This window comes from Diceros bicornis, chromosome 21 (genome assembly GCF_020826845.1).
Source record: "Diceros bicornis minor isolate mBicDic1 chromosome 21, mDicBic1.mat.cur, whole genome shotgun sequence".
Taxonomy (NCBI): domain Eukaryota; kingdom Metazoa; phylum Chordata; class Mammalia; order Perissodactyla; family Rhinocerotidae; genus Diceros; species Diceros bicornis.
In genome coordinates this window covers 17,405,632-17,428,263 of record NC_080760.1, presented here as the reverse complement: position 1 = coordinate 17,428,263, position 22,632 = coordinate 17,405,632, and the positions used below count along the sequence as shown (strand labels likewise).

General features: G+C 35.7%; 1 protein-coding gene across 3 annotated transcripts in view; it reads left to right on the top strand.

The window, feature by feature from the left end:
- STK3 (serine/threonine kinase 3) overlaps positions 1-22,632 on the top strand; it is a 295,939-nt gene that overhangs the window by 149,264 nt on the left and 124,043 nt on the right. For 2 of the 3 annotated variants that reach the window (XM_058564700.1, XM_058564699.1), the window contains one exon: positions 13,780-13,917. The exons of the other annotated variant lie outside the window; for it this stretch is intronic. In XM_058564700.1, the coding sequence (XP_058420683.1) occupies positions 13,780-13,917 (138 nt within the window). The remainder of the gene's footprint in view (positions 1-13,779; positions 13,918-22,632) is intronic. 3 annotated transcript variants of the gene reach the window in all.

Genomic DNA, 22,632 nt, shown 5'->3' with positions numbered 1-22,632 from the left:
TTTTTTGTGTGTGTGTGTGTGAGGAAGATCAGCCCTGCGCTAAAACATCCATACCAATCCTCCTCTTTTTGCTTAGGAAGACTGGCCCTGGGCTAACATCTATGCCCATCTTCCTCCACTTTATATGGGACGCCGCCACAGCATGGCCTGACAAGCGGTGCATCGGTGCGCGCCTGGGATCCGAAGCTGGGCCGCCAGCAGCAGAGCGTGCGCACTTAACCGCTACGCCACGGGGCCAGCCCCTGTTTTGGAAGTTTTTTTTTTCTAGATTCTAGATTTCATCATGCTTCTGAAATTGTTTTGATAATGCATTCGGTTAATTTCACTAACATGAATCAAATATTTCTAACATTTTATCTTCCTTTAAGTTTTTTGATACATGCAAGCCGATTATTCAGCTTATTGTTCAAGCCTTATTGTTCAGTCTGTTTTCCTGATGGTTTTATATTAAATCTTCCTGTTTTCTCTAAACTTTTAGTTGCTGTTCTTCCAATATTCATTCTAAATAGTTTTACATTTCATTTTGTTTTTTATAATATGTAGATATTTATTATACAGTACTTATTGTTACAGCTAATGCAGAGTAAAGTATATACTGTAATATATTCCAGGTGAGATATTTTATTTAAATACCTGAGATAAAAATTTCGTTTTTTAAATAGCAGCCAAATAATACTCCTTTTTTGAGGAGGTACCATTGTTTAAGATGCCCAGTATTCCTTTAAAATTAAGCATTAAAAGCCCTTATCTCCAAACTTATTTAACATTTGTAAATACTATTGATTTTTATTCACAGCTCTTAGTACAGGTTTTTCTTCATTACATTATTCTGAGGTTATATGACCTAATCTGTTTTGTTATTCGCAGGGCACTCTTCTTTTGCCAGTGTAGAAGTTTAGGTCATCAGTGATGTAGTGTGAACATAATGTTGCAGGAAGATCTGTGTTCTCTAAGGAAGGTCAGTGGGCTACCCAGAGTAGATCACAGGGAGTAGCATTTATCATTCAAACCTGATCTATCAGCACAGTAAATATGAAATTATCTCACAGGGTGGACTTAAATTAACCAAGTTCACTGGTATACAAATCAGAATTCTGATTTATTACTTTAAGAATATATATTTAGCTATCACGCAAACAGGAATGTTGATCATCATATTCTCTTCTGAAGTCAGTTTTTCTTGGGAACCCAAATTTTGTTGAGAAGGCTACCAGGTGAACCAGAAGGAGGTAGTAAGTTGGGTGATCTTATTGGCTACTGTCTTCAAGCTGTGATCCTCCATATCTGCCTTGTGAATTTACCTATTGTGAGGACCAGATATGTTCTTCAGTGAGCCAGAGCGTCTTTTCCTTGGACAGTATTGGTGACATGCTGTCAATTTCATTTCTCTAAATTCCTCTTTGATGTCTTGTATACCATTTCCTTTCAGTTTTTTTCAGACATAATAAAATACAGTCACTTAGAAAAAAACAAAGCATATATCAAATTGTATCTCTGTTAACATTTCAAATAGGTAAAAAATAATCTAAACATAATAATGATTAGAAGAGCACCTTGGAAAGTGAAACAAGTTCATTTCATTGAAGTGAAACAAGTCTGACTTTGTTGTTGTGTTATTGTTGGTGAATGTAAGTAAAATAGGAGAAAGTACTCATAGTAATTTCTCTAATTTGCATTCACTATAGAACCATGGTTTTTAAACATCTTGGTCAGAGCACCCCTTTCCACTCTTAAAAATTGAAGACGAAAGGAGCTTTTGTTTATGTGGGTTCTATTTATAGATGTTTACCATATTAAAAATTAAAAACGAGGGGCCGGCCCAGTGGCATAGTGGTTAGGTGCATGCGCTCCACTTCGGTGGCCTGAGGGTTCGCAGGTTCAGATCCTGGGCCTACACCGTTGCACCACTTGTCAAGCCATGATGTGGCGACGTCCCATATAAAGTAGAGGAAGATGGGCACGGATGTTAGTCCAGGGCCAATCTTCCTTGGCACAAAAGAGGAGGATTGTTATTGACGTTAGCTCAGGGCTGGTCTTCCTCACACACACAAAACAATTAAAAATGATAAAATTGAAAATATGTATTTATTAATTCAAGAATAACAATTGAATTACATGTTAACATAAATAGTGTATTTTTATGAAAATAACTTTTTTCCACAAAAAATGTAATGAATGGCTGGTCTAATGGAAGATAGCTGAATTTCCTTGTTTGTTTTTGCATTCATTCTGTTACAACACATTATTTTGATTGAAGTGTATAAAAAAAATCTGGCCTTATCCATATGTAGTTGGAGAAGGGAGAAGAGTATATTAATCATTTTTTTTTTTGATAATTCTGGATATTCTTCTTTGATACTACACTAAAACTCTGCAGTGGTAGTTTCTTAAACGTTAGTTTTAGTATTAGAATTGGAAACCATAGTAGTAAGTTTTCCTGTTTTGTTACATTAAAATGCATTGTGCTGTTTTGCACTTTGAATGGATCTTTACCCATGCATGATTGTGTAACATCATGCATGAGTCATTTAGATAATATCGATTCACTGAGCAATGCAGATCTTTCAAATTTTGACATATTATGCAATATCAAAAAATCACATTTGTCAATATCACCACTAATCTCATCAGAAAAGTTTTTAAGTACTGGGAAGCTAAGTTCATGGGAACAGATGAAAGTTTTTGAAAATTCGAATTTTCACTTGAAAGCTCGAATTTTATCATGAGCATCAAAAACTATGTGTTTTCCTTGAAGTGACAGGCTCACTTGGTTTATTTTTGAGAAAGTGTCTGTCACACACCCAAATCTGAATAATCAGAGTTTGTCTATCAGTCTTTCTTTCAAATAAAAATGATGTTCCACAAAAAAAAGTGGTGGTTCAGCTTGCAACTTAATTTCACATATGCTTTTTCCTCTAGGCAACCATTGTACTTTGGTAGCAACATAAGTAGTTTATGCATACTTCTCATTTCATCATACAGAGGACTAAAAAGGTGTGTACTCAAATATCAAGATTTAATAACATGAATGTTTTTTTCTTTTTCATCAAGGACATTCTTAATTGAAAGTGACTTTTTTTTTTTTTTTTTTACTCTGAACGATGGCAGTGAAGAATACAATGATTATGGTTTGGTTCCACTGCCTTGATTGGTGCTAGGGTACCAGCAGTTTTACCCATCATTACTTTTGCATATTTAGTGCACATATCAATAGAGAGAAAAAGGAAAATAATGTCTTAGCATTTTCATGAAAATAGGTTTGACCTGATGGACCCCTGAAAGGACTTGGTGAAGGGCTCTGTGAACCACACTTTGAGAACCACAGCTATAGAGAAACATTATTCTTCACCTTTGTACCTCTCATATGAATTTCACTATTTTGCCGTATTTGAATACCACCTATATTTTGGTATTCTGATTCAACCCCAACTGGGTGGAGTGCAATTCATTTCTGGTGCTAACCACCAGGAGTTAGTGTAGACCTCACAAGTTAAAAGACATGCTCCCCAACATAACTGCTCATACTTCAGATGCCGGCTGCACTTCCGGGGTCTCCAGATCACCTGTACTTCTGACTGACTGGCTATAAATTTGGTGGTTCTTTTGATTCCCTCAGGTTTGATAATTTTCTAGAATGACTCACAGAACTCAGGAAACCACTATACTTATGATTACAGTTTTATTATAAAAGATACAGATCAGGAGAACCAGCCCAATGAAGAGACTCATAGGGCAATGTCTGGGAGGGGACACAGAGCTTCTGTGACTTCTCCTTGTTGGATCAGGACATGCCATCCTCCTGGCACATGAATGTGTTCACCAACCAAGACACTCCGCTGAGCCTCAGTCCAGAGTTTTTATTGGAGTCTCATTAAGCATGATTGATTAAATCATTGGCCATGTGTTTGAACTCATTCTTCAGGCCCCCCTCCCCAGAGGTCAGACTGTTGAAATTCCTAACCCTTTAATCACGTGGTTGGTCTTTCTGGTGACCAGCCCCTATCCTGAAGCTACCTAGAGGCCCACCGTGAGTCACCTCTTTAGCATAACAAAGACACTCCTATCACTTGGAAATTCCAAGCATGTTTGAAGCTTTTTGCCAGGAATCCAGGCAAATTCTTTGTTGTACCACATATAGTTTACATAATTTTTGGTTTAAATTGACTTCAAATCTATTAACTTCTTTTTCCTAGCCTTACGTAAGAAAAAATATCCTTGAAATCATAGGTTTTATGTGCAATTTGAAATGATTCCATTAATCTTTGAGTACTTCCTTACTTTATGGCCCAACAAGATGCCCCAGGCTCACCTTGTAATTTCCCTATCCCAGCCCTGAAATAAGTCATTTCTTCAAGAGCACAAGTTTCTTTTAGTGGGGAATAGCATTTTAGAAACTAAGATTTGGGTGCCAGGTGTGCTCCTTGCTACAGAGGTCCTTATCTTTAGATGCATCTGGTGCTTCCAATTTCTTACCTTTTTCTTTTTTGTTCTGTGATGGGTATTGATTGCTTCTCATTGATTTCCCAGATATTTTGAGTTAGTTATGACTCCTCCATCTACTTTTCTCTTTCCAAAGTTTTATTACTATCCCGTATTTGCTATTGTCCCTCTGTCTTTGGAGTTGAATCCTTTATTATTATTATTATTGTTACTATTATTACTGTCGTTTAGTAGGATTTTTGGAATGGGATTGAGGTAAATCAGTATGTTCAAGTCACGATATTTCACTGGGAATGTTTTATATCAACACTCTCAATATAGATTTAGATTTTACAATGCAGAAGTAACTATGCCTGATGCTGTGGGGGATATAAAACTTAATAGATGCTGTCTATGACTTCAAGTAGTTTCCATGTGATCCAGGGATTATAGAATGGGTTTATAACTAACCAGGGTCCAAGTTAAAATATGGAAAGTGCTGAACTTGAGGTATTTGGAGTGATAATATTTGCCTTATATTTTATATTCTAGAACAGTGGTTTTCAGCGTTGGCTGCACATTAGAATTATTTGAGAGACATAAAAATATTGTGCCTGGGGCCGGCCCCATGGCGTGGTGGTTAAGTGCACGCACTCTGCTAGTGGTGGCCTGGGTTCAGATCCCAGGTGTGCACTGACTCACTGCTTGTCCTGCCATGCTGAGGTGGCGCCCCACATACAGCAACTAGAAGGATGTGCAACTATGACATACAACTATCTACTGGGGCCTTGGGGAGAAAAAGGGAAAAAAAGGAGGAAGATTGGCAGTAGATGTTAGCTCAGGGCCGGTCTGCCTGAGCAAAAAGAGGAGGATTGGCATGGATGTTAGCTTAGGGCTGATCGTTCTCACACACAAAAAAATATTGTGCCTGGTCCTTACCTCAGATCAATTAAATCAGAATCTTTTTTGGGTGGAACTAAGTTCCACAGGTTCTGAACTTCTTTTGACATGACTCGATTAGTCTGAGTGATTCCTTCCTTTAAAGGCCAATAAGATGCTTCAGGCTCACCTTGTAATTTTCCTGCCCTACGCCTGAAATAAGTCAGTTTCCCTCATAGACCCCATGGTATTTCAGTCCTCACGCCTTTGAACATGCTGTTCTCTTTTTATGCCTCATTAACTTTGTCATTCTTTAGATCTCATTCATTCAGCTCAAGTCTCATTTTTCTTTAAACATCAATTTGGCCTAAGTCATTTTATAATGCCCATTGTTCACATTTATTTTAGGACTTACACTATTTTATTGAAATGCATTTTCCTATCCCATTATATTCTAAGCTTCTTGAAGAAAGTCTACTATTGCAGGTATGGATACATTTTATTTGCTCAAAAAAGTTAGTTGAACTGATTACACGTAGGAATTCTAATTTGGGAGATCTGAGAGAGTGGAATGATAAAGTTCCTTAAGTGTTGGCTCTTGTTCACTTTTGATTTCTTCTATAACTGTGTTGTATAAATATTTTTGAGTTGTATTAAAGGGATATTATATTTCAACCTTGAAAGATGGTTGAGATTTAACTGGAAGCAATCAAAGGTATTGGGATTTAAATTGTGCTTGTGTGAGAGATGGTTATAGGGGCAGACTGGAATAGGCAATAATTTAAGCAATGGTTTTAAATGAAGCCTTTGTTCAATTGCAAATATAATTTTTAAAAGTTGGATATATAGTGGCCTTTGTAATAAAAAATTTAAAAGGAATCTTATGCAGTCTTGTAGATGTTGCTGCTGTGAATTGATATATTGAATTTTTGAGATTCTGTACCATCTTTGAATCTTTATTGCTGCATACTTTTCATTTTTATGTGAAGATAATCATTCTGTACTGTTGTTTTCTTTTTTCGTTTTCACTTTTTTTGATAAACCATTTCTTTGTGGTTTTGAAATTCACACATTTGTCATTTTATGGCAATATGTTACTCCATTTTATTGGTATATGGTAGTTTACTTAACCATTCCTTAATTATTTTGTATTTTTATTTGCCGTTTTCCACTGTTCTAGAAAGTGAACTATAATCACCTTTATACAAATACTTTCCATTTTCTTTTCTGGAGACTGCATATGCATTACAGAGTCTTTATCTTATAATAGAATGATCTGTGGCAGAAATTTAATAGAAACATAGAGGTAGTGTGAAGTAGCTAAGGAGCCAGATGGACCTGAGGTCCAGTTTTGACAGCCACTTTACTAGCTGTGTGATCTTGGATAAGCTAGTTTACTCTTGTGAGCCTCAGTGGTAAAGTTGAGTTAATAATAGCTAACATTATTGTGCATTTACAATGCGGCAGGTGCTGTTCTAAGTATTTTACGTGTATTAACCCATTTAAATTTCAGAACAGCTCTGTGAGGTAGGTACTATTATTATTTCCATTTTTAAAATGAGGAAACAGGCATAGAGAAGTAAAATAGGTCAGATAGCTACTTCTAATGATGGTGTTACTCTACCCCGTGCCATCCAGAGCTGGTCAGACCTCTAGAGCTGGTTCTCTCATTCACTCTGTACAGCCAGGGCACCAACTGCACTCCTTCCCGTAATTTGGTTCCTAGGCAGACAAATTAGCCTCTATTGGCCAGAGTAACGATTACTGAAGTTCCTGCGACTGGAGCTAGAGTGAAGCGTGAGGTCGTGCGCCCAATACTTGATCCTTGTGCTTGTTGTAGAAACTGTACTCGAAGAGCAAGCTTCACTCTAGATGTTAGTATTCTCTTCAAAATCTCTGTCTATTTCAAAATTGTTTTTGAGGGAGTGGTGACAAAAATTTAGATTTGTATTTTTATATTATCATCTAGTAAGCTTTTTGTTATTCTTCCCTCTCCTCCCCTACCTACATCTCCTTTCTGACTAACAGTTAATACTTGCCTAGCTAGGATTTATCTTCTAGATTGCTATGCAGTTAGAGTACCAGCATCTTTTAGACCCAAAAAAGAACCTGAAAAATGACTAGTTCAACCTCCTCATTTACATGAAAAAACTGAGGCCACACAATCAGTCAGAGGGTGATTTAGAACTCAAGCCTTTTTCTGACCTAGGTCCAGTGTTGGCTTCATTCCATTGTACTGTTTGCTATCTTATTTGTAGTAGTCTATTTTATTTTATTTTTATTTATTTATTTATTTTTTGGGGAAGATTGGCCCTGAGCTAACATCTGTTACCAATCTTCCTCTTTTTTCTCCCCAAAGCCCCAGTACATAGTTGTATATCCCAGTTATAGGTCCTTCTAGTTCCTCGATGTGGGATGCATGTTCCTCAGCGTGGCCCAGTGAGTGGTGAGCAGGTCCGCACCCAGGATCCGAACCAGTGAACCCCAGAGTGCTGAAGCAGAACGTGTGAACTTAACCGCCATGCCACCGGGCCGGCCCTGTAGTAGTCTTTTTTGAATTATTAGAGTTCAAATAAATTATTATTAATATATATCCTTTTTAGAAATTATATATTTTTATTTGACTTAGTAGCTTGCTACCTATGTATTATGTTTGCTATCAGGAAACAGCTATGTTTGTTTAGTTCTTTGCAGTTGTATAAAGTGCTTTCTCATCCTTTATCTCATTTATTTGTTATGAAGATAACCTTTTGCTCATATACCTAAGGTTACATTTCTGTTATTCTGGCATGTCCAGTTCTTCTGTACATTCACAAATCCGGCTGCCTTAGCTTCAGACGTGTGTGTTGACTCATCCACTGAGATTGTACAGTTCAGGCATCGTAGTCAGGCATTGTAGTTTCTCAGCTCCAGCTCTTTCCACGTCTTCTGGGTGCTCCTGGAGCCTAAGGCATGTAATTCCAGCATGAAGATAATTAGTTGTTTTGAGGCACTTACGTTTCTTGGCTTCTTAAGACTACTTGTGATCCGGGAAGTTCTTTTTAAAACTTAATCAGAGGTTCAATATGTAGTTAAGCAACACATTGTGTAGAAACAAACACAAGGATAATCATATCATTTATTGTACTAACATTCTTCAATCAAAATGGTGTTAGAGATAAGATAAATTATATGGCTGTAATGTGTATCCATGTGATTTGGTTGGTGGCAAGAAAGGGAGTGAATTGTTAGTCTGAGGCTAGCCACTGATTGCCAAAACTTTCTACAGCAGGGACTGTTACCTAATCAGCTCATAGAAAACCTGGAGATTCTCAAGAGTCTCCTCTGTGATTCATGCTTAGGTTATTAAAGTCTGTGAGAAAATTTGTCAGTTTGTTATTGATTATATAACCTTAAAAAATGGAAATAAAAGGTATAGTGGTTTTCCTGGAGACTTTTAGAGTGTCTTCATTTTGGTAGATCATATATTAAGACTTACTTGTTTGAGCTGTATGCAGTTCAGTGCTTGTTTGAGAATAGGATATGAACATTTTAGGATCACTTTATGATAGTGCTGGGTAAATAAGAGTTAGAGTTAAGCTTTTTATCCTTGGGTTTCTAATAGCTACTGCTGAGCTGAGCCTTATATGTTAAGATTATCTGAAGATAAGACTGCAACTCATTGGCTCAAAGTTCAAAGGAGAGCATTAGCTTCAAGGACATAAATCACTGAGTTATCATCCATCAATTTGTAACAGGAGTGCAGATGAACAACATTTATCTAGACAATCTAGTATCTTTTACCTGCAGTTTGAGGTCAGTCTATATGGGGGCTTACGTAGGTGCTTTGAACTGTTTTGCAGAGATGAGAGTTCAAATTTATTTTTATTCTTTAATTTGAAGTAACAGAGGGTTTGGTGCGCCTTTTCCAGCAGCCGATATTAACCCCATTTTGCCCATTCTTAAAGCCAGATTAGATTCTGCTTGAACTATGGAGCTGAGATTAATTAGGTTATATACAGAAGAATTTTATTTTCTAGCACTCCATCGTTTGCTACTGTTTTATATGTATTAGTTTTTTCCCCTACAAGTTGACTGTGAACTCTGTGGGTCTGAGATAGGTGTCTTATTTTAAAATCTATAATGGCAGGGCTTACAAAGTTAAATTCTTAAAGGGGCCATCAGGTAAAGTAGATAATCGAGCCGGACTATATGGGTCTCATGTAAAAGGGAGAACATATGTTCTGGGTAAAATCAGCCTAATTCCAGCAGATTCTTACCTTGTGGGAATGTGAGCTCGATGTTGCCTGAACAGAATATATCTACTGATGCTATTTGGCCTGTGGCCTATTAGTTTACTACTTCTTTATTAGAACACAGTTATGAACACACAGAAAGTACTTGATAAATATTTGTCATTTGATAGATACTTATTGTGTCATAAACTGGCTATACTTCTTTTGAAGGACTATCTTAGATATAATATGTGTAATATGATGTAAGATGTGTAAGAATATTCTCTTCTATTAAAAGATTTTCCCTTTTTGAAAGAAGATGAATACACTAATAAAGAGATTAACTCTTACCCTAGAATCAACAGACTTGGATATTGAATCTTCACTGCTCGGTCCACAAAAAGTCCTTTGGATCACTTTCCAAGTTAGAAACCAGTGATAACACGTTGTAGTAAATTGCTGCATATGCTGAGGGCTTTTAAAAGAATGATGTCGTGAACTGTTAGAATACCTGAGTGCTGTGCAATTAAGGTGTTTATTTTTTATATCTTGAATTCTGGAGTAATCATTTCTCCTTCCTTTTTTCTACCCCTCCCAAACAGTGTTGTTAGGATGTTCTCTTGGTTCTTCCTTTCTAGTATCTCAGACCTCATTTCTTGCATTTCATTCCTGTAGATACCATCCTAGTTTGAACTCTTTTTTACTCCTCTTGGGATTTTTTTTACTCATCTTGGGATATCTACACTAGCCTCTAACTCTAACTGCCTTTTCTATTCTATATTTAGAGTGTCTCCAGGTGTTTTTTTTTTTTTTAAATCTACTTCTGGGTTTGTAAACAAACTGACTAAAAGAGCATGCACTCACATACACACACACACACACACACACACGCACGCACACACACACCAGAAAAAGCTTCTTTCAGTTGTGCTGAAACTTTCTTGCTGACCAAACTCCATATCCTCCATTCCCCTTCTAATCTTATCATATCCTAGTCTCTTACAGGGTAATCAGCTTGTTCTCTGCTCCTCCCAACAGCCTTATTTCACTCTCTTGCTTTTTCTTACCCTGTTTCTTCTAAGGAGAATGCCCTCTCTTCTTTATGCCTTATATCATTTCTTTTATTATTGTACTATCCTTTAAGTCTTTTACTGTTTGTTCTTTCATTACCAGACTAGAAATTTCTTAAGGGTAGTTACTGTATTTCCTGCTGCATCTTTGAGCACCGTATAATGACTAATACCACGCTTTGTATGTAGCAGACACTTAACAAATATTTCTGAACTTGATTATTACTTTATATTTTCCCTCATTCATATTTTTTGTTGTGGTAAAATATACACAACATAAAATTAACCATTTTAACCACTTTTAGTATATAGTTCTCTGAAATCAAGTATATTCACACTGCTATACAACAATCACCACCATCCATCTTCAGAACTTTTTCATCTCCCCCAGCTGAAACTCTGTACCCATTAAGCACTAACTCTCCATTCCCCCCCTTCCCACAACCCCTGGCAACCACCATTCTACTGTCTCCATGAATTTGACTACTCTAGGAACCTCGTATAAGAGGAATCATGCAATTCCAATTTTTCCTTTTGTGACTGGCTTATTTCACTCAGCATAATCTTCAAGGTTTATCCATGTTGTAGCATGTGTCAAAATTTTCTTCCTTTTTAAGGTTGAATAATATTACATTTTATGCATATATACAATATAAACACCATGTTTTGTTTATCCATTCATCTGTTGATGGACACTTAGGTTACTTCCACCTTTTGGCTATTATGAATAATACTGCTACGAACATGGTTGTACAAATATCTGTTCTATTACCTGCTTTCAGTTCTTTTGGGTGTATACCCCAGAAGTGGAATTGAGGGATCACATGGTAATTCTGTGTTTATCTTTTTAAGGAATCATCATGCTGTTTTCCAAGCAGCTGCACCATTTTACATCTCTACTAGCAATGCATGAGGGTTTCAGTTGCTCCACATCCTTGCCACCACTTGTTATTGTCTGGGTTTTTTTTTTTTTTTTAATAATAGTCATACTAAAGGATGTGAGTGGTATCTCATGGTGTTTTGATTTGCATTTCTCTAATGATTAGTGATGCTGAGTATCTTTTCATGTGCTTATTGGCCATTTGTATATTTTCTTTGGAGAAATATCTGAGTTCTTCACCTATTTTTTAAATTGAGTTTGCCTATTTTTTAAGTTGAGTTCTTTGGTTTTTTGTTGTTGAGTTGTAGGAGTTCTTTATATATCCTGGATTTTAACCCCTCATCAGATATATGGTTTGCAAATATTTTCTCCCATTGTGGGTTGCCTTTTCACTTTGTTGATAGTGTCCTTTGATGCACAAAAGTTTTAAATTTTGATGAAGTCCAATTTATTTTTTCTTTTGTTGCCTGGAGTTTTGGTGTCAAAACCAAGAAATCATTGCCAAATTCAATGTCATGAAGCTTTCCCATATGTTTTCTTCTAAGAGTTTTATAGTTTTAGTTCTTACTGTTAGGTTATTGATCCATTTTGAGTTAATTTTTGTATATGGTATAATGTAAGAGTCCAAATTCTTTTTTCTTGCATGTGGATATCCAGTCTTCCCAGCACTATTTGTTGACAAGCAGTCAACAGATAGTTGACTCTACTGAGTAGTCTTTCCCTCATTCATGTTTGATTGAATGATCTCCAACTTGACTGACTGTCACAGTTGTGACTGTAGTAAGGTTTAAGATTTTTCCTGGCACTGTCTTGTCTTAAAGGCTTAAAACTTGCTTATGCTTTATTACCCACCTGAAAATAAGAAGAGGACCTGGGAAGACATATACATTGAAGACGGAATCATCATTTATCATCTCTCTATCCTCTTATTAGCTGCATGTTTAGATAGTAACCCTCTTTGCTTTGTGCTTCACCTTCTTGCTTCTTGAAACACAGTAGAAGTGTTAGAATACTTTGCTAATCTTTTAAATAAAGGCCCTTTTGAAGGTCTGAAATTCTGTTTTTAAGTCATTCAGCCTCTCTGGGCTTTTGATTCCTTTTCTGTTAAATGAGAAGATTGAGCTAAATGATCTCTCATGTATGTTTTACTATGGAAATTCTATGATTCTGAGGTACTTGTGCATGACTTTTGAACAGTTAATAAAAATCCAATGGAGAGTGGGACAATTTTATATCAAAGGAATACATTAAAATTGATGTCTCCAATAACATATCATCTTTATTTTTGGTATTTTTTCCATATATGAACAGAGTTTTAAACATAGCTTTGATTAGTTTCTTTCAATGGTAAAAAACTTAGTTTCTAAGTATTATTGAAATTTGTAGTATTACCATCTTTATTTTCTTTATGCATTAAGGAGAAGGGACATAAGATCATGTCATTCCACAGTATGTGGAAATGAAAATGATAATAGCTAGTATTTATTGAGTGCTTGATACTTTTGTTTTAACTTTATTATTGTTTTCATATCTTTCATATCCTTTCAGAGAAAATGATGTTTTAGTGATGGTATTTTATCAGAAACTATTCTAGATGCCTAGGGGAGAAGTTAAGTGATTTCCTAAGAACATTAGGGATTAATTCTCTTCGGTGAAAAAGAATGACTGGGTAGCTAAGAAGACAGGGATGACAGGGAGACGTTTTAGAGCTTTTGAATCTTGAACTATGTGAATATATTATCATTAGTACTAAGTTATTAATACTAACTTAAATCATTAGTAATAAATTAAAGTAACATATTACCTTTAAAACTTTTCATTTGGAATCCTGACTCATATGGGTATAAAGAGAAATGAAAGTCTTGGCTCTATCAAGTATTTCAAATCACAGCAGTAATTTTATTTATTCTTAAATATTTTTGATTGCAGAAGCAAATTGGACTGCTGCTAGCCATTTTGAGCAGTAGTACTTACATGAAGCTGAAAATTTAAGGATATATCTGTTTAATTAGAGAATGTCCTCAGTGTGGTAAAAGGGCTAGAAATGCAGTCCACTTTGGAGACTGATTAAAAATAATAGATAAAATAAAGAATGATGTGCTCAATGAGCTACAATTCAAATAGAGGAAATTTAATGGGAAATGATTACATTAGTAGCAGATGGACTTGCTTCCTGAATTGTAATCTTACTGGAAATCCTAGAAGAGCTTAAATTTGTTTTTCAGATTTAGAGTCTGATAAAAAGATAAAGAGATTTGTTTATTTGGTGTGCTGTTGTGATTCTTACTGTGTTTTGTGGATATTTCATTTTTACTAGGCTATTTTTATGATTCCCACAAATCCACCACCAACATTCAGGAAGCCAGAACTTTGGTCTGATGATTTCACTGATTTTGTTAAAAAGTGCCTAGTGAAGAATCCTGAGCAGAGAGCTACTGCAACACAACTTTTACAGGTCAGTGCTTATGCCTTTAAGGGAAGGATATTTTCTTTATACCTTTTAGCTTTCTGACATTGACTGGAATTGCTGTGAGTTTCATTAACTGGTTTCTAAAGATGTAAACTCCCAGGAAATATGGATTGATAAAGAAAGACACACACACACACACACACACCATTTTTCTCCTATAAGAGTACTATTTTAAAAAAGGATTTGTTGAGAAGTGTAGGAAATAGGATCTTAAATATAATGTTTATTATTATGAAAATTTAACTTAGTACTCAATCTCCATGGAAGGCAATTTAGCAATAGCTATCTAAAATAAAATAGCATATATTCTTTGACTCAGCAATTACACTTTACAGAAAAAGTTAACCATATGTGAAGTAATATTTATGTAAAAATATTCATAGTACATTGTAATGGCAAAAGATTGGAAAAGCATAAATATCGGTGAACAAGTTGGAAGCAGTCTAAGATCTATTGAGAAGAGTGATTGGCAAAATACACACACATATGTGTATATACATGTGTCAGTGCTTGTAGTGGCATAGCTCTGGAAAAATAAGCAAGAAACTGGCCTCCACAGAAGGTAACTGTATGGAAGCAGGAGTGGGATGGAGACTTACTTTTTGATGAAGGCCCTTTTTGAGCCTTTTGAGTTTTGTGTTATGTGCAAATATTACCTTTCAAAAATTAATTAATTGAAACATTTATTTTGAAGTATTGTTAGCATTTCAAAGGAATTTTGAGCACTTAAATCAAGGGCTTATTGGTGTTGTTATTGTATTGAGTGTCTAAATTATTCAACCCCAAAGAAGGCAAGAAAGGAGGAGAGGGGGGAAGAAAAAGCAGAAGTGGGACAAATAGCACAAAATATGATGGTGAAAGTAAATCCAAAGATATCTGGTAACTGATTTTTGGATAATTTAACCAATATTTCTTTCTAGTCTTTCTCCAATAATCTTTTCTAATCTTCTTAAGAAGAGAAATTCTATTGTTTTTTACTTAGAGTTTTTAGGATGGAAAAGCATTTAAGAAATGTTCTAGTATAATTCCCTAATTTTGTGGATGAGGGGAATGAAGCCCAGAAAGGTTAGATGACTCACTGAAGATCACACAGTGATTAAGTGATTGTTCCAGGTTTATTCCATTTGCCACCCCTAACCCCACTCTTCACTCTTTCTCCACTCTCCTTTCTGCTCAGGATGTTGACCTGTATAGATTACGTTAACCAGCTCTGTTACCCTCTAGCTTCTAGTTGTGTTTGGCTCAAGCATTTGTAATAAGGGCAAACAATGCAACTGGTTTTGTATAGTGCTTATGAGCCCATATTTGCTTTCTTGACTTCTATTTTTGCTATTGTTGACCATTCAAGGCCCTCTGTTAATAATATGGTGTCCTTGTCTGACCTCTTAACTGACCCCTTGCTTGACCTCCTTTTTTTTCTCTATAAATACTGAAATAATAGACTTGTAGTTTCTTATACAGACTGTGCTTTTTCAATCATCTGTACCTTTTCTCTTGCTGTTTCCCCCACCCACCTCCCCTAGATTAAAGACCCCCTTCACCAATAGGCTTCTTTTTACTCACTGTCTTATTGTTTCTAATTCAAATTAGATACTCCTCCAGGAAGCCTTCCCTTCGTCCTTGTTTAGGCTGGTTGTTTCTCTGTGTTTCCATAAGCACCCTGTGCGTATTATTTACCATATTAGAATTAAATAATTTGTTTCTGTGTCTTTGTCCTAATTCAAGGTCAGGGGCTATACCTTTTGGGAGAGGACTACTTTTGCACTCCTGGTATCGAGTGTTTAATACATGTGTATTGAATTCATTATGTGTTTATTTAACATAACAAACCTCTGATTTAAAAAAATTTTTAGATAGGATAATTATCTTTAGTCTCATTAGAGTCTCATTAGACTCATCAGAGTCTTATTTTGCCGGACACCTAGAAGCCATTCTCTCTCTTAAAGGAGTTTTACATATGTCATACATATTATGAGTTAAATTATATTTCAACTCTCAGAGGACAATCTTTTTACCAAGATTTAGTGGATACATGTCTATAGCCTGCATGTACAAATTATACCATGTTGATTTCTAGACTCTGATAAATAAACAGTTTTTAAAAAGAAATTCATGCTGAATTTTTTATAGTGGTTTATTGTCTATGACACAAGATAGATAATTGTGTAAGTTTAAAAGAATCATACACTGAAAGGATCCATTGAGATTGTTGAGTTGAACTCTTAGTAGCTTTTAAACAATGAGGAAATTGAAACCTCAGAGATATCAAAGTACAAGATTCAAGTTCAGCCTAGTGACACTAGAGTTCCTGATCTGAAGATGATCCTTATACCTGCTGGTGGGCAGCCTAGAACCTGAAAATCAACTGCTGCCCAGGCTGGCCTCCTACGAGAATGTTAGGTTGACTGAGATCTGCCATTATTTCAACTGACTCCTGGACTTGGCTGGAACAGGTGGTGATGTCATGGGTTACTCTGTGAACTCCTATGTCATATGACTTATTCTTCATTTTACCAGATCAAGTGAGGGATAGGAACTTTATCTACCTTATTGTCCTGCCCATTTATAATATAATTGTCTTAAACACTTCCTCTTCATACAATGAGATCAATATCAAACAGTGTTACAATATTTGCTTTAACCTTTAAACAACTGAGAAAACTCAAGAGAATAAGGGAAATCTATTGTATTTACCCCATTTTTACTCTTTTGATTGTTCTTTCTCTTAATGTTCCAAAGTTCCTTTTTTTTTTTTTTAACTTCCTTTCTTTTTAGAGGACTTCCTTTAGCCATTCTTTTGGGGTAGCTCTGTAGCAACAAATTCTTAATTTTCCTTCATCTGAAAATATCTTCTTCATTCCTGAAGGATATTTTCACTGGGTATAGAATTCTTGGTTGACAGATCTTTTCCTTCAGCACTTGAAAATGTTGTGTCGCTTTCTTCTGATATCCATGGCTTCTTATGATAAATCTGTCATCTGAAATGTTTTACCCCTTGCTCTTTTCAAGATTTTTCTTTGTCTTAATTTTAAGAAGTTTAATTATGATGTGTCTTGGTATGGATTTCTTTGGGTTTATACTGTTTGGGGTTTGTTCAGCTTCTTGAATTGTTGGCAAATCATTGCCAATTTTGAGATGGTTTCTGCCATTATTTTTTCAAACACTTTTTTAGCCCTACCCTCTTTCTCAGGCTCCATGACACAAGTGTTACATCTTATGATTTAGTCCCACAGGTCCCTGAGGTTCTGTTCATTTTTATTCCAGTCTGGTTTCTCTCTTGTTGTTCATGTTGTCTAATGTTTATTGTTCTGTATTCCAATTCACTGATTCATCCATCTGTCCTCATTCTGCTATTGAGCATTGAGTTTTTTATTTTTGTTATTGTATTTTTCAGTTCTAAAATTTTCATTTGTTTCTTTTTTATATTTTCTGGTTCTTTGCTGAGACTTCCTAATTTTTCATTTGTTTACAAGCATGTTTGTAATTGCTCATTGAAACACTTTTATGATGACTGCTTTAATATTTGTCAGGTAATTCTGACATCCATGTCATCTTGATGTTGTGTCTGTTGATTGTCTTTTCCCATTTAAGGAGATTTTCCTGCTTCTTGGTATGGTGAGTGATTTTCATTTGAAACCTGGACATTTGGGGTATTACGTTATGAGGCTCTGTATCTTATTTAAATTTTCTCTTATAATAGGTGTTCTCTGATACTGCTTCACTGGGGGAGAGGGGCGCCATCTCACTTCTGCCAGATAGCAGTAGAAGTCCTAGTCCCCCGCTTGGTCTCCTTTGACATGTAGGTAGGGTAGGGGTTCCTTATTACTACTGGAAAAGAGTGAGAGTTCAGGCTCCCCCAGTGGCCTCTACTGGCACTGCAGGGCCTCGCTATAACTGGGTGGTGATTAAAGTTCTGACTTTCCATTAGACCTCCTGTAATCCCACTCTAGTAGGGAGGGATGAGGATTCTTTATTATAACCTGGTAGGGGTATAAGTCCAAGCTCCCACATGGTCTCCACTGACATTCTCCACTTGGGGTGGGTGAGCACTTTTTATACTGCGTGGTGGAGATGAATGCCCTAGCTCAACACTTGGTCTCTCTGACACCACCTCCATAGACTGAACAACCTTTGGAGGGTAGAAATCTAGGTTCCCCACTCAGCCTTTGCTGGTCAGAGTGAGGCCAGTGTTTTCTCTGTGGTGTTTGGCTGGAGTAGAATGGTGGTTGTCTAAAAGTTTTGTCTTGCCTAACTATCCCTTTCCTGATCCTTTGGCTCAAGAGAGCAGCTTTTGCAGGGGCTTTTTTTAGTTTGTGTCCGTTGGTGTTTCTAGGTTGCTGACATCTCCAGTAGCCAGTCTGGGATAAATGAGGTAAAAAGAAAACCCATGGAACTCACAGCTATGTCCTTTCTCAAGTCCCACAGTCCCTAGCCAGTCTGCCACTTTTTCTCTACCTTTCAGCGTCTTCCTGTGTTTGTTTTATATGTAATGTCCAGGGTTTTAGCTGTACTTTAATGGAGAGATATAGGGAAAATTATGGCTACTCAATCTGTCCAGAAGCAGAAGTTTTTTCTTTGGTTTACTTTAAACGCTTGTTTTCTCTGAAGCTTTTTTGAATAAATCATTAACTTGAACTCTGTCAGTTCAGAAATTGATAATTCAGAACGTGAACAAAATTTAAGAGGAAATATTTCAGATTTTAAAAGAATAAATTTTCAGGCAGCCTAAATTTTTAAAATACTTGATCAAGAATGTGATAAGTTGATTTGGGGTATTTTCTGTCTTTTTTTTTCTTTTTTTTTGTAAGGAAGATAAGCCCTGAGCTAACATCTGATGCCAGTCCTCCTCTTTTTTTCTGAGGAAGACTGGCCCTGAGCTAACATCTGTGCCCATCTTCCTCTACTTTATATGGGACGCCACCACAGCATGGCTCGACAAGCAGTGTGTTGGTGTGCGCCTGGGATCCGAACTCGCGAACCCCGGGCCGCCGCAGCAGAGCGCGTGCACTTAACCATTTGCGCCACCGGGCCGGCCCCTATTTTCTGTCTTTTCATTAGTTCAGATAGTTTAAGATTTCTCGCCTTCTTTTAGTTTAGGTTTTACTTTAGATACATTTAGCAATAGTGAAACGATAGTGCCTTTTAGAATTTGGTGTGTTTATCTTTTTCTTACTGATATTCTTTTAAAAACTCTTCATATAATCACCCTCTTGTCTGACATAAATGTTACAAATATACTTTTAGTTCATTCATTTTTTTTTCTTTTGTTTTATGGCATTGGATTGAATATATATTCTCCTATATTACCCTCTGGTTCTTTTATATTTCCATTTTTTTAACTCCTTAATCTATCTGGAATTTGGTGTTTCTGTGGTGAAGATGTAGTTTAATTCCGCCCCTACCCCCGCCAAAGATAGGCAGTTATCTCAGTGCCACTTTTGATTTGTTATATTTTCCTCATTGATTGGAAATGCTGTCTTCATAATATGCCAGTTTATTTTGTATAGTATATTCTATTTTTGAGCACTATACTCTGTTTCGTCATTCTTTTCATTCATATGCTGGTACCACATGCTTCTCTTGGCATTTAACAAAAAGGTGTTTATTGATTTTTCTGTTAACACAATCTGATTATATTATTCAAATCATTTTTATCTTTATTTTTTACCTATTTTATTTCTCAATGACTGAAAAAGGAATATTAAAATCTCATGTCCTATTTATTTAGATCAACTTCTTATGTCTCTATAATTTTTGTTATGTATCATAATGCTATATTAATATATCGAGTTTATAACTATACCTTTCTTTGTATTATGTCCCTTAATATTAAATGACTCTTTCTTCATTTATTATTTTTTGCCTTCAATTCCACTTCTTTTGATCATGTTGTTATTTTTTTTTTTTTTTTGATGAGGAAGATTGTCCCTGAGCTAACATCTGTGCCAGTCTTCCTCTACTGTGTGTATGGGATGCCACCTCAGCATGGCTTGATAAGCAGTACGTAGATCTGCACCCAGGATCTGAACCTGTGAACCCCAGACCGCCAAAGTGGAGTGTACTAACTTAAACCACTATGCCACCGGGCCAGCCCCTGATCATGTTATTCTTGATATCATTTTATGTTTGACTAATATTTCATTGCCTATCTTTGACTTTTACCCAAATTCTTTTCAGGATGCCTCTTATAGAAACATGAGTTGGATTTATTTTATTTAAGTATACCTCATGTAGAAGGAGTGTAGTTGAATTTATCTTATGAACTAAGTGTGTTTTAGTATTTAACTAAAATGCTATTTAATAAATGGAAATTAAGTCCTTTTATTTACTTTGGTATATGCTAATAACATTTTAATCACAATTGTCCTGTTTTATTTTTGCCAACTTATTTTCTCTGGTTTTTCTTGTTGTAGTTCTGTTCTTTTTTATGTTGCTTTGCATTTTTAAATTTTACTGCCTGCTGCTTTAAAAAAGCCTTTAAAAATATTCTTTAAAAATTTGCCAATGTATCTGATAAAACTTCTCTTCTGACTGTCAAGAATGCTCAAATAACATGACCGTGTTCTTCAAGTACCCTTTTAACTTTATTGACCAGTTCCTCTTTGTTGGTCAAAATCATGTCTGTAGCAGTTATGTAGAGAAAACATGAGTACAAATGAAATCAGACTTATTGTGATTTTGAGATTAAGATCGTTAAGCTCTGTAGACTAATGGTAGCAAAACTCTATGTAGTCAGTTCACAATGAACTGCACAAAAGTAAATTTGCACCAGACTAGATGAACCATATGTCTACTTTGGCAGTTCTTTAAGATAAAACTGTGGCTTAGAGCATTGGCTCATAGTTTTCCCTGAGAAGGTAAGGTATATTACAATTTGAGATTTCAAAGCCCTTTCAAGGGGATTCCATTCTACTGGTTCCCAGTTTTTGCAGTGTTGGTCTTCTTTCACTTCTATTAATAAATAGTCACTAAATCCTTCTTAAGAGTTCTTCCATCAGATTCACTATTTCCTCTTGATTGTGGCAGCTAATTTTTTAGCCCAGGGTCTTAATAATTCACACCTATGTTGTTATAGTTTCTCCCCACTCTATTTCATTTCTAAACTCTACTGCAAGATTATGCTATCAAAGACATTCTTTTCCTTACACTTATTCTCTTGTTTGTGTAATTAAAAGGCTCTCAGACAGTTCAGGCATCTCATCCTCGGCATTAATCCTTCTAGACTGCCTATATCTAAAGTCACAGAACACCATTTCTTTAAATAGTATTTCTGTTTTGGCTACTCAGATCTTCCTGCTGTGTTCTAACATACATCGCCTGTCTTTGTGTGTTTGTTCATTCTTTTCATCCTCCCTAAAATGGTCCATTTCTTCTATATGAAGCATCTGAGATTACCTCATCTTTCTCCCTTTACATCTCTTAATCATATAGACTGTGCTAACCCATCGTGAATGTAACTTGTATGTCGCATTGTAATTTTTTTGTCTGTCTTTTATTCTTTAGTCTACATAATAAATTCCTTAAGGGCAAAGAACATATCTTCAATTATTATTATTTTTTGTGACCTTTCCACCAGTGTTTCTCAAAATTTGTCAGAGTAAGACTGGGATTTCTTTCTTCTTGTTGCTCCACCATCCTCTAGGGCACTATCTTGGTCTGTTTCCCAGCTTAGTAGAGAGAGAGAAATCATGGAAGAGTGCACACTCAATGCTTTAAGATCAGGAAGTGGAACACAGCACTGGCACTCACATTCCATTGGTGAGAACCTAGTCACAGTCAGAACCAGCTGAAAGAGAGGCTGAGAAATGTAGGATCTAGCTGGGCAGCCACAGGTCTAGCCACAACTCTGTTTTGGTGGATGACTAGGAGTCTCCTCCACAGCTGTGTTAATAGAACTTAATTTATCTAGTGATTAGTCTATAACTGTTAGAAAAGAATTTATTGGTTCTTTGCCAGAGATCTAATATTTCTGTAATCTGGTAAAATTCTTACTCATAGTTTTCTCAAATGATATCTTCACTATTTTAAAACCTCTTCCAAATGTCGGTAATTTCTTCTTTAGCACTAAAATTTTTTGTCTTTAAGAATATTTTTGTGTTCTATTGATCTGTATTAAGTAACTCAGATGGCTTTTCGCTGATTCTATCTACTGAGATATAATTATGAAAATTACGTTTTGAAGCTATGTTGCTTTCTCAAAATAAGGTTATTTATCCCAAATTATTCCTATAACCTTTCCCTCTACTTTCTCTCACACAACCCCCCTCAATAAAAAAAGTCATTATAAGCCACGTCTATCCTGGTGTTTCACTTCTGTTTGTCAGAATTATAGCAAACTTAGATATTTTAGCTAGATCAGGATGGTATAAAAAAAGAATTGAAAAGTTCTTTTATATATAGTATAGAAATGAAGCAATATTTATTTTCTGGAAAATATTTTTCTTCTATCGCTGTTTTTTATTTCTCCATTGGAAATGATTACTGTACATTATTCAAGACATAATAAAATAGAAAATGCGTAAAAGAGGTAACAAAATAGTTGCCCTCCTTTTGACCATTGATTCTGGCTGTCGGTTTGTTAAGATTAATTAAAATCCGTAACTAATACCAGAATAATTTTATTTTTATATATAATGTAATCACCAATCTGTTTATTTTTAAAATTTTTTTTTTTTACTACCTAATCTACATTTCCTTTGG